Source organism: Argopecten irradians, chromosome 9, assembly GCF_041381155.1.
Source record: "Argopecten irradians isolate NY chromosome 9, Ai_NY, whole genome shotgun sequence".
NCBI classification, from domain to species: Eukaryota; Metazoa; Mollusca; class Bivalvia; order Pectinida; family Pectinidae; genus Argopecten; species Argopecten irradians.
Genome location: NC_091142.1, coordinates 37086392 through 37100945, shown reverse-complemented (window position 1 = coordinate 37100945; position 14554 = coordinate 37086392). Strand labels below are relative to the sequence as shown.

Sequence of the window (14554 nt, the reverse complement as noted above, 5' to 3'; positions counted from 1 at the left end):
TGTAGTTATCTCTTTAGTAAAATAGTGGACACTGACTTATACTTATATATCGGCAAGTATATCGTTACAGGCAGAAGTCTGATTAGTGCTGCATTGTTTACGGTCATATGATACTCATTAACGGTCTGTCTTGTTGGGTTTTTTCAAGAATGAAACCTGTTGTATTTGTCTGATGGGGTTGGAGTGAACAGAAATGATATTTTTGGAGACGAAATAAAAATAAAACCAAAATGGAAACATGTGATAACACTCGTGAGAAAACCGCAGTTTATTTATCTGATCTTGTTAATCGGGTAATTGGTCCTTTAAAATAAGTGAATGGCTTTTCACATAATCATTACATAAAATTCCAAGTACAGGGATTACAGTACCAAGGCAAAAGCACGTCTTCTCGAAAACACACGATCAACGAGTATAACGTGGAACATGTTTTCAAGAGCCTATCGATAGAACACCGATTGATACTTACGTTATAAACCTTCTTTACTCGTAGTGGAATAATATAGGCCTACACTTAAAGGGACATTTTTAAATACACAACTCTATCGAACATAAGCCAGATGACACAGAACGAGATAGTGTAAGGAGGTTGGACGATTATTTGTCTATAGCATAAGAAATACCATACGGGTCTAATCGGCAGGTGTATCAGTAAACATACCTGTATATATGTACTACGATAGGAATATTTACCTGTACATGTGAGGTGTGGGGACTCTACTTATCCCCGGGGGATAATACTCAGAAGAGGTGAACCTATTACAACGATCAAACGGTCGGATATAAAACACGGACAATATTTTCACACTTGCGGATGTAAACACATCAACGAACATTTACATATTTTTATTTGATAAAAGTGCCGTTAGATCGGCTCTGTGTGTCGAGCACAGAGAGCCGACTATTGGATATTGATGTTTTCTGACATTTAACTGTTGGAACAAGTGCTATCGCGCTAAGATAAATACGCTAAACCAGGAGGTTAAACCAATCACAACACAACCTACTCTTGGAATCGGAATTTCGTGGAGAAACAACAGATTTTTTCCCGTGGAAGATTTTAAATGAAACTTTAGCTTCAGATAAATTACACAAGGACAGTTTTAGTTTTCAACATAGATGTAGAGGAGGCGGTGGACTTATTTAAATGTTTTCTAAGCTTTAGCAACGGAAAATCATTTATGGGAAGAAACTTTCGCTTGGGATAAATTCAAAATAATTTTCTATTGGACATGATTTAGAGAGGTTTTCGACACACAACTTACATCATGTTTAGGATAGCGTCTTACTCCTCTGCAGACGGTCACCCGTTGTCTTTGGAGTCTGAGAGGAGAAAGGCTATGAGCTTGGTGTATGCTGTGGAAAGGGAACTGGAGGTCTTCTACAACAAATGGTTAAAATCTGCAAACGATGATCATGTTGACGATTGGCTAGTTTACCTCGCAGCAGTGAAAACCAAAATTGGTATTAAACAGTGGTCAAACTATAAAGAATATGCTTTCCACATGGAGAAAGTGAAGCAGCAATCGGTCGCTAATGACAACAAGAAGATGTACTGGGAGCTGAAAAGGGTCGTAAATCGTGCCAAAGCATTCGAGACGATGGTTCTTCATGGCAGAAGAAGGTTACAATGTGCTCTTAATGATCATGTGCAGAAATATTGTCTTAGTTATTGTCAGGAAACGACTTGTACAGGTATGTAGACTAAAGTCGTAAAGTTATCAATTTTAATTGTTCGTATAGTGATGTTTCAACTTATACAGGATCATCCGATTCGAGAATTCTGCTGACTTTTCAAATAGAAATACCGTTCGGTCTTAGGTTGTCGGAAGCGGAGATTAAGGTGGAATGTCTTTGTCGAGACTTCCTATATTCAGGATCATTAACTGTTTCAATTGTTTAGGCCTTTTTTCGTTATTCTTGTTTTACCTAGACACACTCGAATTTAGGCAGATGTAACGAAGTACATTTAGCTTACCTATTTCTTGCCTGATTATACAGTGATTCTAAACCACAGTTAGTTAGAATTTTAATTGTCCAGCATGGTAACACCTAGTTTAGTTGTCTTTGCCTCAATGACCATGGACCATTTGACAAAATAAAACTTTTTAACAACAGTTAAATTTTTAAAAGATCCACAATAAGCAGCATAGCATCGGTGTGTATGCCTTTGAATAGCATGCGTTAAAGAGCCGGCAAACAACCTTTCGGGGCCATTTATCTACGTCGGTTGTTCGACTCTGTGTTTCAGATTGGATTTCAATAAAATGAAATTTTGAACATTCTTTTAATTAGACCAATCGTCTGTGATCTTAGATATTTCAAACATACAACTTTTAAAGATATTTTTGCCAACATTAAGCACTATTAAATCCATTTAGATCTACTACTAATCTATTGTCGGTTACATATTAGATTTCGTTTATACTTCAGTAACTTCCGTATTGGACATTGATTGTTATTGCTGCTGATGTCGAGAAATTTTCTGAATGTAAACTTTTGTTTCGGTAATCCTATCGATACTACTCATTTGGAACTGATTCTCTTTTAATTTGTATCAAAAAATGACATACAAAAAGCAACAAGAACAAATGGACATTCATTCTTTTTGTAATAAAGCAGACATGATGGGCTTAATAAATTCTTGATTTTCACGATACCTGTGATTTTTTACTAGGCCAAATACTCCCAGCATTAGTTTTAAAGTAACAGTATAACGAGAAAGTGGATATAATTTGTAAAATTTCGTTAACATTGTGGCTTTGATTTATACTCGTGAAACGTTCAATGAAAACGTCTTTGATAACGTCTGTGAAAACGTATCGAGTCATATCACGTTAACTTGAATTCCGATTGCGAAATTACATCGATCTTGAAGAGGACTATCATTTTCGTAGTGAGGGTAACAAAATATATGCATCACCGCTTACTTGTTGTATTCAAAAGATAATCTTCATACTCGTTTTACCACGTTATTTACAGTTACATATGCATTTCTCAAATCCTTCCATTTGATTCACAGAAATCGCGGCAGCCCAAGATTACGAGAACCAGACTGGGAGATGGACACAAGACATTCTCAACGGCATCCAGTTGCTGGAAAACCGGTATCGAGACTACCGCGAATTCGAAGCGTCCAACTTTGAAGAATATGTTAAACACTACGGCAGGTTGCTGCACTTAATGTCTGAAGTGATCGAGGTGTTTCCCCGGATCACCACCCCGATCAAGGACTGGGTTACAGCCGACGAGGCCTATCCGAGGAAACTTCTTGATGAGGCAAACAAGTACATACAGCAGAAGCTTGAAATCACCGAGACCATCCGCAGACGACACATGAACGCGGAGGAACGGAAAGGGAAAGTGAAAAGGGCTGGTTTCAATTCAAAACTAATCAACGGGAAGCTACAGCACGCTCTTACGGACAGAAGAGTGTGTCGGAAACAGGAAATGGCTTATTCGGATACTCTTGGGTACATCAATGATGAAATCGAGATGCATAAGGATGACTTGGCTGAGACTCTCGAAATGCTACATCATAAAGACACAACGTCACAGAGAGCTGTGGATGTGATCATGGAAAAGGCGGACCTCATCAGACAAGACATTAAACAACTGGAAAAACGTGCTAAAATGATAACAAAAAAGATGATGGACATCAAAAAGGAGAGGTACGAAGTCCAGAAAGAGGTTCACAAACTTAAGAAGGTGTATGAAGGAAGTGTGAAAGTGACATCGCGCATGTATAATGCGTTCAACAGGGATGAACGCGACACGCATGAACTCGAGGACGTTCAAAAGAAACTGATTGTCAAAATTAACGCCGCCAAAAAGATCAGGGACGTCAAGTTGAACCCCATGACCGTGAAAATGGTACATGCCTACGGATATTCACCGGGCTTGCTGCAGGATATCGATAACGGAGGTAAGTACGTGTATTGGACGATCACAAATTTGATTATTTTCTTACATGAACTTTTTTTTGTTTAGGATACTGTACCATAAGAAGGAAGTTGAAGTTATCGCATATATACTGCATGTAATTTTCGCAATAACAATACAACCAACACCTTTGTGCAAAGACCACCTGCTTAATAAGATCACTTTCTCGGTGGTCCAATTCATCATTTTCAAAATAACATGTCCTGCATATAAAGACCATTTAAATACATTGTTTTCTTGGTTCCCTGAATGGTCTTTATAGAAAGGTCTAGCTTCTGTCAACAAAGGGCAGCTACTTAAATGCAATATCAGATAATCATTTCACTGCTAGTATCATTTAATAACGACACTCGAATCCTAATCATTAATGAAATGACGAATGTTGTTGGCGGATCAAACTTTGCGGGAAAAATATTCTCTTTACGCAATTTGTTGAATTTTACACCAACCTTAATTACAAATGACTCAGTTTCAAGAAACTGTCAACAGTAGAAATATGTTTTAGTCCATATCTTTGTCGGAAAACTTTTCGAAAGTCAAATTATTGAATTCTTAAATTAAACCAGCGGTCAATAATAACAATATGAAGGTTGAGGTGTATTTTGTTTGGTAATGTTTCTGTAATCTCTTCTCCAGGTGCTATATAAACACATTACCGTAAAGTTGTATTGACCCAACTGGACTCTTAGGTCAATATTTCTCCAAATGTAGGACTTGGTCAATACACAGAGGAACAGTTCTATTTTATAGATAATCAACTAAATCAATAAGTATACCAAAATGTCCCCTGTCTAGCACCGTGGCGACAAATATATCTTTGTGTCCATATAATCAGGGGCTTAAAAACTCGTTCTCTTAAAGACACGTCCACACAATGTGTTATACAAAATCAATAATCTAAATATAAAACGAAACGAAATTAATACAAATCAATGGCAGTGTGTTTCCATACAAAACGACATTAAATCATTAGTGTTTGAAGTGTTGGAACTTTCAATTAACTTCCTATAAACAGTCTGATCTCTTATTCAAACTAAATATATGTTTGTGTCGTGCAAATATGCAACTCGTTAAAGGCTTAACGCGGGCTAGTTTGTCTACTTGTTTATTCTTATAATATGTTTAAGGAAAGAATACCGGGGACAACAAAGTGTTATTGTTACTTTAGCAGAACTTTGGTTCGTATATTTGTGTTTGTAGTTTATCGACCGCTACTTGTGTCAATATATCAATATAATGTATTTACTTTAAATTCATCACAAATCAGATGTTTTGTGAACAGTAAAATAGGTTTATGAAGATTTGATGTCGTTATGTAAGGAAATACACGTATCATATGATGTGTTATCGGTTATTTAAGCACTGAACGTCTTCTAGTTGGTATGCATAGCCACTAAGAAAGTCATGTGGACAGATAGAGGCAATTTCCATTAAGCGCGCTAGTGGGAAAGGAAAACCAACCTTATACAACTGTAAATACAGTATGTCCTATAGAATACCGTATAGCCGGTTATTATCGCTGGAATTTCTATGATCACGAAAATTTGATTCGCGTAAATAGTAATTAATGTATGAATCATATATATGAACATTTAAAATCTCCAAAAGTTAATTTTCTTGTTTTTAGACCAAATTGCGAAAACCTTAATCCGCGAAAAGAATGGCTCTACGGTAGGTCCGTAGACATTTGCTTATGTATTGATCTTATTTGTGTGTATATAAACAAGAGGCAACAGTCATCTGACTATTAGCACAATAGAGCATAGTCGTTTTAGCCTATTTGACCCATGTGACCTTGAATGAAGGTCAAGGTCATTCATTTGAACAAACTTGGTAGTCCTTCACTCCAGCATGTCACAGGCTCAATAACAGGTCTCTAGGCCTCTTAGTAATTCACAAGGGGTCATTTAAATATTTTAGCCATTTTTAACCCTATAATCTTAAATGAAGGTCAAGGTCATTCATTTGAACAAACTTGGTAGCTCTTCATCCCAGCATGTCACAGGCCCAATATCAGGTCTCTAGGCCTCTTAGATATTCAGAAGCTGTTTAAAGATTTTAGCCTAATTGGCCCTTGTAACCTTGAATGAAGGGCAAGGTCATTCATTTGAACAAACTTGGTAGCCCTTCACCCCAGCATGTCACAGGTCCAATAACAGGTCTCTAGGCCTCTAAGTTATTCATAAGAAGTCATTTAAAGATTTTAGCCTTATTGACCCTTGTGACCTTGAATGAAGGGCAAGGTCATTCATTTTAACAAACTTGGTAGCCTTCATCCCAGGATGCTACAGGCCAAACATTAGTGTCCTTGTTCTTTCGGTTATTGAGAAGAAGTCGTTTGAATAAAACGTTTACGCTAGGCGGACGGCGCACGACGGACGGCGGACGGCGCACGACGGACGGCGGACGACGACGGACGGTGCATGATGACAAAATAGGTAGAATACATTGCTTGAATATGAACAGCAATTCACATGAAACAAAACATACATAGTACAAATGTAATACAGATGTAATATCACAATACGAAGTTCATTATTGTAGGTTTTATTGCCCGTTGAAATTAGTTTTAAAGTTTAGCGGAAAATGAAAATGTCTAAACCCGGATCTGACCTAGAATATATAATCCATTCAGTTGATAAAATAAAACACGCCAATACTACCAGAATGGATTTCTTCTCATTGCATTACTCCTTGAATCTTCGAGGAGTCCAACATCAATGTACCATTTTCCCTATAAATAATGATTGAATTTAGATTAAATTATTAGTGAATATACATGTATGTTTTTAAATTTTGTGGTAAAATAGAAGTACATGTATTTATGTCTTAAAGGCATTTTCTGTGAAATAGTTTTGCCTTTTGATCTCGAAAACGTTGAATATCCATGTACAACCAATCTCAACTTAACAATATTATCCTGTTGTCAAAAAAGAGAAAACATACATCATAATCATTGTAAAATGTACATTTATATCACAATATACAGTCAAACCCGCCTATAAAGGACACCTGTCTACAAGGACAGACCTCATTTGGTACAATGTACTAGTATATAACTGACCTATATGTCTATATGACACCTGTCTATAAAGAACCTTTTTGTAGTGTTCCTTTGGTTTCCTTTATAGACAGGTTTGACTATAGATGTAAAATCATATAATATTGAACTACAAGTTATGTTAAGAGTACATGCCATTCACGCTACACAGCTTGTTTATCAGGGGACAAAGTGATTTGACACCCTGTGTTGAAGTTGAAGATTTCTATGATGATAAGCCTATCTAAAATCAGGGACGTGTAAACTTACCTATCTACTGATAGCAGACATGTCAGCGTTGTTTGATACGAATTAATCTTGTATATGCCTCGTTCAGGATCAACAAGTTCGGAGTGTAGACGATAGCAATTGTACTAGATTAAGCGTGATTTAAATCTGAACCAACGATATTGTATAATTTATTCGTGATTTTCCTTAATGAAATTATTTTAAACATATCCACGTCTATTAAAACCTTTGAATACAATCCCCAAGAAAGGATGAGCATTATATTATTCAATATTAGCGTATATCACTACGTACCGACTGAATTAAAATTCAAATAAAAGCAGAAAAAAATGCAATCATATTCAGTAAAACACGAAGTGGATACCTAAAATGGCAGTCAGGGCCCAGCTTCATTAACATTCCTTAAATTTAAGTTCGGAGTGTAGACGATAGCAATTGTACTAGATTAAGCGTGATTTAAATCTGAACCAACGATATTGTAATATTTATTCGTGATTTTCCTTAATGAAATTATTTTAAACATATCCACGTCTATTAAAACCTTTGAATACAATCCCCAAGAAAGGATGAGCATTATATTATTCAATATTAGCGTATATCACTACGTACCGACTGAATTAAAATTCAAATAAAAGCAGAAAAAAATCAATCATATTCAGTAAAACACGAAGTGGATACCTAAAATGGCAGTCAGGGCCCAGCTTCATTAACATTCCTTAAATTTAATGAATTCCTTAACTTAAAATTCTCCATAGGAAAGCATTACAGGATTTAAGGAATGATCCTAACTTAAGATTTTTGTGATGTTTTTCAAATGGCTAAATTTAAGTTAAGGGATTCCTTAGAGTTAAGAAATTCTGATGAAACTAGGCCCATGACTACTGTGAACCAACTTTCTTTTGCGTCCGTCCTATTTTCGCGATCAAGGTTAATTATATATCGAAAGTTTATATCCGCATATAATCATCCTCCATATTTTTGCACAATTAGGTTCATAGGAAATCCCATTCAAATTTTATTCCTTGAAACTTAATTGCCGCGAAAATACTTTGAAATTGAAATCGCGAAATTTAGTAACCGCGAAAAAAGCTTGTTTAAAGTAACTAAACATATGATATTTGGATTTGTACAAGTTTACATCCACACATTAATAAATCATTGACTCCCGTCTTGACATTTTATCTCATGATCTAACCTAATGCTTCTACTCTGCTACCCAGTATTGTTGTAAGATTTTTATAAACATATTTAGTCTCTAAACCTCATTAGGCATGCTTATTTGACTATAAACATATTTAGTCTCTAAACCTCATTAGGCATGCTTATTTGACTATAAACATATTTAGTCTCTAAACCTCATTAGGCATGCTTATTTGACTATAAACATATTTAGTCTCTAAACCTCATTAGGCATGCTTATTTGACTATAAACATATTTAGTCTCTAAACCTCATTAGGCATGCTTATTTGACTATAAACATATTTAGTCTCTAAACCTCATTAGGCATGCTTATTTGACTATAAACATATTTAGTCTCTAAACCTCATTAGGCATGCTTATTTGACTATAAACATATTTAGTCTCTAAACCTCATTAGGCATGCTTATTTGACTATAAACATATTTAGTCTCTAAACCTCATTAGGCATGCTTATTTGACATAGATGTTAATGGTCATAAAATGGTCTAGAAGACCGATCACATTTTGAACCCTTACTTAATAAATAACTGTTCTTGCTCCAAGCGATAAACTAACTCAATTACCTAGCAGCCAAATGTCTCTGTCAGACAAATAAATGGTCAAAGTATTTGTATAGTATGTCAGATGTTTGCATTGAAAATACTTCGAAGCTGCTAAAAGGTCGTGTATTTATTTCGAAACTCATCATATACTTCAGATCAGGGAATAATAACTTATTCGTGCTGATCTATCTTTTGCTAATTTAAATGATTTAAAGTGAGTGCCCGACTGGTAAGCCTGTCGTCAGTATAGTGTGACCGGTTATGTTGTGCTCGTTTGTTGCATTTGGTGGTTTACTTCAGTGGGATAGCACTGTAAACGGGAAAGTCTTCCTCTTTTAAACACAGGCATACCATGAACATACTGCAGTCTCCCAAAACACGCACTTAACATACCACATACAATATAGTCCATCCTTAAATGACCCTGGCTGTTATTTGGACGCTTAACTCGCCAATCAACAAATAGTTCGTTGCTGTTTCATATTTCTTACGTGTTTCAATCCACCCGTTATAAACCCAATACGTTCGAATCCAGTCCTACTGACCACCAGACGGTCTCATTGTCCCTGACACAGATACCCAATGCACAGACCAGGTAGTTATTAAGTAGGATAACCTTGTACTCTAGTATAGATAATTGATCGCGTGCCAGTGTGGCTTCTCTCTGAAAAACTTGCCCTTCTAAATACACAAAACTATTCTCAATTATCCTTCTCTTTTTACCAATTTACTAAACAAATACTGTTTTAATGCGAAGCAATGCAGTATAAACCTTGAAGTAGGAAGTATCATATTATACTGTTTTGTTTGAGCGACTTCGTTGAAGTAGACTAAGACGGTAGAGTCTTTTATTTGCAATGAATGCACCTGCTATCAATATAAGTCCTAGAGTAATTATGTTTTGACTTTTAAAATGAAAGTGCCAGCCATGAACGTGACAAGCAATCAAACTAACTCATGTTTCAATAATGATTTACCGTTTTGAAATAACATCTAATCTTCACGTACAGTTAAAAACTTGAGAGTAACAGTTTTAATTGAGTTGAGTAATATTATCTTACTTTTGAGAGAATTACATTGGTATCAGCATGTCTTATTTACATTTCATATTTCACTCAATATCGTTTCATTATAGTATCATGTTAATTGTCTGAATAGGATTTAGGAGATTAATTTCTTATTTATTTGTTTCGAGCCCAATGTGAAATTTAATACCTGTTTAAAGTGGTGGCAAAAATCATAAAATTGGTTTATGAAATTACTAGTTTTAAAAATATATTCTTAACTACAAGTAAATAATGTCATAACATAAAATAAGATTTCAAAAACCGTTTAGTATAAATAAATTAATCAAATACGGATATTAGTATACCTGGTTCTGCTGTGAATGGCGACTCTCTAATATTGCAACCGACAAGATTTACCAATACCAATATGTATTTTATCGGTGTGCGCCATTTCGTATAGGTTAATGTATGTTAATATCACCGTTTAACTAGAAGGAAGTCATTCCCTAAATGAGTAACGTATAGCAGATTTACATAAAGTAATATATTAAATACTTTGTTGACAATAGATTTCTGTCAGTTTGCCAAGTCACGCTTGTATTTTCGTAATAACACTGCTAATATCATGTCGTTCGCATGTATTTATTAACGTTTTTTATCATTTATCTGCAAGTTTCGTGGTAAACACTTCAAAACACACACTCAAAACTTTTGACAGGCATGTACTGCACATTATTCTCAGGAGCGTCTAATTATAAAGTCGGTATTATGTGTGTTGTTTCTGTTATCTTCCCCTTCATATACCTTGTGTTTATAACAATACTTTATCTGTTATAGGCTTAAAACAATCATTAAACATAAAAATAATAATCATAATAAACGATAACGTAGAAAGCTCATTTACTTAATTATCATTATATTCCATAGATTGATCTGGTGAGGGTCATTTAAGGACGGTCTTACATTTGTGCAGTGTGTTGCGGTGTGTGTGTTTTGGAAGGCTGCGGTATACAAATGTATTCGTGTTGTGTCTCCATGTAATTGTGTCTCCATGTAATAGTGAAACTCTTTCCCTTTTTATACTCCAATTAGAGGTGTACAGTACCTGAACGTATTTCAATTGTAAAATGGTTTTATTTGACATTTGATAAAGAAACCTTCCATGTTATCTGAACCAATGCATTAATAAATCAGTGTTTGAATTAAGACACTTCAAATATGAAAGAGGGCAACTAATTATCCCATAAAATTATTTGGACATTGAATTACGTTGTAATAAAAAAAATCTTAAAGGTAACGTGAAAGAAAACCGTTAAGAGCTTTTAACACGTCAGTCTGAGTTACATTTAAATATTTCGTGAACATATCGATTAAAAGGACGGTGCCGTTTTGGACACCAAAAGTATTGGTTTTAGTGAAGAGTTTAGTGAAGCGTGTCTCAGTAATACCGTAAGATATACGATATCTGTCTTCCTTTTTAATAAATATTGACAGCCATTTAAATCACTCGTGTCAATCCATATCTGATTAATGTTATTTTTAATTGTGTATGTTTATTAAAGGGCGTGTGTTATATATATCAGAAAACTGTTAAAACTTTGAACCGATTCCATTAGAGTAATAAATTATCTCATTTCTTGTTACAATTTTACATTATAATTAAACCCTAATAAAATATTTCATACTTCCGAGTCCATTAGATTTTATACCTCATTACATCCCATAGTATCGCTATTGAAATAAACTCGTTACCTTTTATCGTGTATGAACATGTAGATGCCTATCTTATTTTAAAAAAAAACTTATACCGAGAAATGCTGTTTTCGTGTTATAAAAATAATTCTCTGGTGTTGTCAAACGGTATGAAACCTCTAATAACTGAAAGGCTACTATATTATCATTACTTGTTTGATTTTGAGAAGATTAATATGTCATATTAGAATTGACATAACGTCGTGAAGACAACTATAACTCTAATCAATTTATCTTCGATAACATTTGTTCCTTTTTATTCACGGTTTAATATGCTTGCGGTAATCAACTTGACCGCAAATAAAGCGAATCTTCAAAGAACATTAGTAACATTTGTACAATCTTATGTCTTTTGTGAATCACAAGGAAGAACTTTTAAAGTATATTTTAAGGTAAAACAATTTCCACTAACATTGGTATTCCAGAAATACAATAAAATTTTCAAATAAACTGTACTTCGTCAGATCAAACAAAATCTTCATTAAAAAAGCAACCATTTCAACTATGATTAATCAATCTGTTGTTATATTTTACAGGTCAAACCTACAGACCGACATCCCTGGACTCTCCCAAAACATCTAACATGCAGTCGTGGGACAAGTGGCAACGCCTTAGTTACGGAGCCTCGAATAGGTCGCTGGAGAGAGCGCGCGAAAGTCTGGAGAAGCAGACGATGGCTGAAAATGTGCGTCGAATGATCATCGTCACATAATTGTATTAATTACGGTGGAAGTTTTCGTGGGAAAAGATTGAACTTAGAGTGAAATACAATTAAACCTAGCACGGAGTAAGGAAATCTTGTCGAAATCAAATTATAGATCACATACTTTGTTTCTCGACAAAACTTGCTTCGATGGAGTAAAAAAGACTGAATGCAAGGATGCTCTATTTCACAAATCACTCAGAGACTAGTGCTGAATATCAGGGGTTATTGCTCAACGGTTTATACTGATTTGTTTCGTGGATTGAACAAAAGCAACGCCAAAATATGAGAAGTTACATTTGTAACCAAAAGCTGCATTGTGATATATTTACTAGTCTTTATAATACCAAAAGTGAAAGCACATGACTATCGATTCATGAGAGTATTGCTACATTTTCGCAGAACAGTAATATAAACTACATTGGAGAAGACATAGCTAAACATGTATATGTTAATATTCATGTAGGAGTACGTTATCATCAAAAGTGACATCCGTTTTTGTTTATGTATCGGGTTAAAACGCAGCGGAAACGATTTCCCGAAAACAATTAATCTTTACAAATGTGTAAGACATGACTCTAACAATGTGAATACTACGATTTTGCCCATTTAACTATAGTATACAATGTAGATCTAAACACTAGGAACGGCGTCAGCAATGCTATACTTATCATGGTGGATCCATCAGAAGAATAGCAGCAGACTTTGTGACTTAAATTGATAACAGAAGGAACACTTTCGTCATGGAGAGACTACATGATATCATAATTGTGATCAGGACACATAACTGTAAAATCGATAGGACCATTTCGTCAAGTAGAACAGAGACCAAATGTTATCGTAACCATGGCTTCACAAATGTAAGCTAGATGACATTTTAATGCAACAGACGCAAAAAAAAAGAAATCTGCATTTTTCACTGAAGACTTATTATCCAGGGTTGTACACATGTATTGCTGTTGTATATATATTTCCAACATGACGTTTTACCTTCGTTACAAGCAAACTGTGATAAATAATTGGAAGTGTCAATCTTGTACGTGTCTGGGAAATTCTGGTCGAGCTTACGTAGGCGGTCTAATATTCAAATGCAATTACTGTACAGTAATTTGTAATCAGCATGGTTAAAGACTAGCCTAAATTTTATTTTTTTGAATACGTTTCAAAAAGTGCTGAAATACAGGCAAATAGTTCAAGTGAATGGTGTATGACAGAATAACAAACAATGTAATTTAAGAAAGTGTACTGTATATAATAACACTACAGGTAATTACAATTTAAGGTACATTTTTACCTGTCGGAGAGCGAGCTGTGAATAAATCTAAGATACAGATCGGTGATAAGTAACAGTATCCATAACAATTGTACGTAGTTTAACAGCTTTACGACTAAACCATTCAGTTACGATGAAACACTGACTTTGCAAGTCATTCAACTCTTCACATTTCGATATCAATAGACTTTTCGCTGAAGCTACTGGAAGAGTTGATATTGGGCTGGAGATGAACGATTAACTTATTGATAGCATTAAGTGAGGATAATGCTAAATGTGTAATGTATGTATAATGTAACCAAGAATGGGAGAGATCTATGTATATTATTTGCCTAATGTACAATTAGTTCAATACAATAAAACAATATTTATTTTTCCATTGATTATTCTAACAGATAAGATTCTTACAAATTCATGTAGACTCTTTTCAACTTAATAAGTTAATCTTTGAGCATTAAATCAGGTATGTTAATGTCTTTTCGATCATATCATTTTCAAATCTCTGAAATATTGCATTCATTTGCCTTTCTTATTCTAAGTTCTAAGTCTGCCATTCACATTCAGATAATCTTCATATATATTTTCGACACTATTATTTATATACAGTTCATATATTGTTATCATCTATCTGAAAGTAGATTGTACGTTAGTGTGCTTTAGAACAATCTACCTTGCTTTAGTGAATAACAGTCCATTCGTCAAACAGTAAAACGTATGGTGCACACATCAACATCTCTAGACATTGTCATAGCTCTTGATAGAATGTAACTGATACATAATAAATTGTCTATAACCATGTTTTGACTTCCTTCTCTTTATTTCATGATAGTAAAACACCATGTATT

At 34.7% G+C, this 14554-nt stretch overlaps 1 protein-coding gene across 1 annotated transcript; it reads left to right on the top strand.

Moving 5' to 3' along the window:
- Positions 1-435: 435 nt before the first annotated feature.
- Positions 436-14507, top strand: LOC138332234 (uncharacterized). The gene is made up of 3 exons (XM_069280238.1): positions 436-1695; positions 3023-3925; positions 12270-14507. The coding sequence occupies exons 1-3, from the start codon at positions 1269-1271 to the stop codon at positions 12443-12445; spliced, it is 1506 nt and encodes a 501-aa protein (XP_069136339.1). The 5' UTR covers positions 436-1268; the 3' UTR covers positions 12446-14507.
- The last annotated feature ends 47 nt before the right edge of the window (positions 14508-14554 follow it).

Bases quoted from the DNA above. Each gene is read 5' to 3' on its own strand.
- LOC138332234 (XM_069280238.1), top strand. From the start codon at position 1,269: ATGTTTAGGATAGCGTCTTACTCCTCTGCAGACGGTCACCCGTTGTCT. The intron at 1,696-3,022 runs GTATGTAGACTA...TTTGATTCACAG, and splicing joins TCAGGAAACGACTTGTACAG to AAATCGCGGCAGCCCAAGAT. The intron at 3,926-12,269 runs GTAAGTACGTGT...TATATTTTACAG, and splicing joins GCAGGATATCGATAACGGAG to GTCAAACCTACAGACCGACA.